This window comes from Cricetulus griseus, chromosome 3 (genome assembly GCF_003668045.3).
Source record: "Cricetulus griseus strain 17A/GY chromosome 3, alternate assembly CriGri-PICRH-1.0, whole genome shotgun sequence".
Lineage (NCBI taxonomy): Eukaryota > Metazoa > Chordata > Mammalia > Rodentia > Cricetidae > Cricetulus > Cricetulus griseus.
In genome coordinates, this window is record NC_048596.1 from 95,751,021 (window position 1) to 95,754,762 (window position 3,742).

Genomic DNA, 3,742 nt, shown 5'->3' on the forward strand with positions numbered 1-3,742 from the left:
AACCATAGAAAGAATTTGGGCCTAAAACAATTACCATATTGGGGAACTCAGGATAATTTTCTGAAACTTGCATCCTACACCAGCAGTTCCTAGTTTCCAGAAACCATGATCTTCATATTTAAATTAAATGGTTGGAAAAAACTCTTAGCAGATTATTTGTTATATTCTCATTTTTTTGTTGTAGAGCATCTGTGAAAGTTTAAGGGTGGGAATCTAATCTTAACTGTTGTTCATAATTTATTGTCTAGTCATTTCAGTTCTTGATGAGTTCATAAACTACTTGTCCATCATGTTTTGATGAAGAGGAGCATATATGTAAATGTAGGGAGAAACAGAAATGTGCAGCAGACTGATAGTCAGAGGGACCTGAATTGGGGAAGGAGGGAGGGATGGAGAGATAGAGGGAGGGGAGAATTGATGGAGGGAGAGAAAGAAAGTGAGAGAACACAGAGCTAATCTTTACTCAGAAATTCTTGATGCTTTTCCTCTTTTCATGGCAAGTTTTGAGGACTTGGTTTAATACTTTCACACATTTCTATAATGTCTGTTAGTCATTTTCACCCACATGTGCCTCTCTCTTTCCTCTCATGATGTAGCCTTTCTTCCCAGAACCTTCTCCTCCTACTTTCATGTCTTATTTTTGTGTGGCTTACAGAGTTTAGTTTCCTGCAGCTAGTTGAACACTAAGAAGAAAGAGTACACTTCAGAATTTCTTCTTATTGAGAAAAGCTAAGGATATTTTGTGTGAGTGTTTGGAGGGTGGGATGGACAGGTAGGCAGGAAAAGACATAGAAATGAAGATTAAACAATTTAATAGAAACAAAACAACAATTATATAAAACAAATGGAACTAGGTAAGGCCTATCAAAAATGAAAAGGATTCTAAAACATAGCATACATAGTGCCCATAAGGCAGCAAAATGCATGAATGAATCAGTGAAGAAATAAAAGTGAGAAACAGAAGAAGGAAGCAAGGAAGGAAAGAAGGAAAAAAGGAAGAAAAATTTGAACACAGTAAGAATTTCTTTCAACCTTCCTGACACTAGGTTTCCCTGACTGTGTTTTATTGATAAGAAGTCCCTCTGATACTCCAGTAATTAACAGACGATTACAGAAAGTAAAAGTTGCTGTTCTTATTTAGTTTTTCCTCCCAGATAATTGAGTCCCTTAATATTACCTCCAATCTTGAGTTCTAATTTTCATTGCATTGATATTGATTTTCTTCTGAATTGAGTGTTTTGTTTCCATTTGTGGGTCTCCAAAACTAAAAGAGTAACAAGTGTATAAGACTCACTCAATTCAGCTGCTTCTCGAAAATTAACTGGACTTAGTGAACAAATTAAAGAAACAAGGACACACACAAAAGACAATCTGGAAATAAATGAACACACGTTTATTTTCTGGAGATTTACCTGGAGAGTTAACCCAAAGCAGAAGAAAGACAGACTTAGAAAACAATAGAAAGAAGAATGATTATTTTGTCTTCTTGTTTATGTTGTATAACCTGAATTCACAGGGAAACCCTCTTTCAAACATTCACACTAAAAATAAAAAAAACAGGCTATTTTCATATGTATAATGTTCTTCTATTTTACATTTGTTTGGTAAACAATATTGAAGAAGTTATATCTAATATACCTACTTGGTTATTGATCCAAATATATATATATATATATATATATATATATATATATATATATATATATATATATATCTCACAGAGATGTTTTAGGACCAGCATTTGTTTCTGTGATAAGAGATCATCTTGAGAGGAAAAATGCAGAGCTCACACACTTAAGCCTGTGCCATATCCACCCTGAGAAGGTATGGCTGTCATCACTGAAGCCTCACCCAAAAGCACCACACCCTGCCATTGGCCAATCAACTCACACAGGGCAGAGGGGGAAGGAACCAGGGCAGGGCATATAAAGCAGACCAGGACCAGTTTCTTCTCACATTTGCTTCTGACACAGTTGTGTTGAGTCACAAGCCCAAAAACAGTCACCATGGTGCACCTGACTGATGCTGAGAAGGCTCTTGTCACTGGCCTGTGGGCAAAGGTGAACGCTGATGCAGTCGGCGCTGAGGCCCTGGGCAGGTTGGTATTGAGGTTACAAGGCAGTTCACAAATTGGGTGCATGGAGATGGAGGTCTGCTCTCCACAGGCACTAATTTCCAGTGTCCTCTGCCTGTTTTCTCTTTCTTAGGATGATGGTTGTCTATCCTTGGACCCAGAGGTTCTTTGGACATTTTGGAGACCTGTCCTCTGCCAGTGCTATCATGAATAACGCCCAGGTGAAGGCCCATGGCAAGAAGGTGATCCATGCCTTCGCAGATGGCCTGAAACACCTGGACAACCTGAAGGGCACCTTTTCCAGCCTGAGTGAGCTCCACTGCGACAAGCTGCATGTGGATCCTGAGAACTTCAGGGTGAGTCTGATGGGTCTGCCGGTGGCTTCCATCCCCTGGCTTTCATGCTCACCTTCCCATCAGAAGGAAGTGAACGAAATCCTAGGGGGACATTTAGAAGGATGGTGTCTGCGTGTGCCACGTGGAATGTTGACAAGTTTGATTATTTCATTGTTTTCTCTCACTTTGTTCTTCTATGTTGTGATTTCCTATTTCTCCAGCAAACTTTTATTTTCCATTGTAGTTTCAAAATGCATTTCTTCTTCTTTATCTGCTCTTTGTGTTTGTTTATTTTGTTTCCTTTCAAGTATTTCTTGGTAACTTGCTTTGAGGACAAGGAAGATAAGTGAGATTCCCTGCTTCCTTGAACAGCTCTAAAGAGTATCAGGGATAATTGGCTTTCTGGTTAGGGCAATAGGGTCACTTGTCCCCTAGAGAACAATTGCCAGCTGTGGCAAAAGTGATGAAGGCCTTTGGACATCTGTTTTCTGATGAAGAAAAGGCATTTATTTTTACTTCAGTGGTGTGCTAATTTATTGTGTGTCTCATAGAAATGTTCACAGTAATAATTCATGATATAAAGAATTAAGGGTTCAGTTCTTACCTTGGGAATATATTTTGCATATAAATTCTGCTTGAGACAGAATAATTCTTATTAAAATTGGCCAGTGGAACCCAGCTGCCGTTCTGTTTATATTTTAAGATTAAAACCACAACAGCCATTTGAAATGAGCATACAGTGTCTGGTATTTTTGTTTACTATCATGTGATACCTGTCTTCTCTACCACAGCTCCTGGGCAATGTGATCGTGGTTGTGCTGTCCCATGACCTGGGCAAGGATTTCACCCCCTGTGCACAGGCTGCCTTTCAGAAGGTGGTGAGTGGTGTGGCCACTGCCCTGGGTCACAAGTACCACTAAAGCCCCCTGTCCTGCCCTTTGTCTATGCTCAAAGCTCACTTGTTCCCTAAAGAACTGTCACCTGTGAAAAAAGTGAGGAAGGCCTTTGGGCATTTGTTCTGACTAATAAAAGGCATTACTTTCACTGTAATGGTGTTCTAAATTTTTTGTGTGTCTCATCGAAGGGTTCATGCTAAAGATTCATGATACAAAGCAATGAGGGCTTGGCTTTGACCTAGGCAAAGAAATCCAACGCTGTGTTTCATGATAGGTACTGACACAGAAAGCAGCAAGTCACAGCCACTAATGTCCACTCCTAACCACTCAAACAACAATTCACGAGGTATCTTCATTTACAGATTAGATTTTGGCTACATTTTATGCACATGATTTATTTTCTCCAGTCTTCCTCATAAATGTCTCTTATCTTTTCC

At 39.4% G+C, this 3,742-nt stretch overlaps 1 protein-coding gene across 1 annotated transcript; it reads left to right on the forward strand.

Annotated features, from left to right (window-relative positions):
• The first annotated feature begins 2,006 nt into the window (after positions 1 to 2,006).
• Positions 2,007 to 3,329, forward strand: Hbb (beta major globin chain). The gene is made up of 3 exons (XM_027407893.2): positions 2,007 to 2,098; positions 2,208 to 2,430; positions 3,201 to 3,329. Exons 1-3 carry the CDS (start codon positions 2,007 to 2,009, stop codon positions 3,327 to 3,329), a joined length of 444 nt encoding a protein of 147 aa, XP_027263694.1.
• The last annotated feature ends 413 nt before the right edge of the window (positions 3,330 to 3,742 follow it).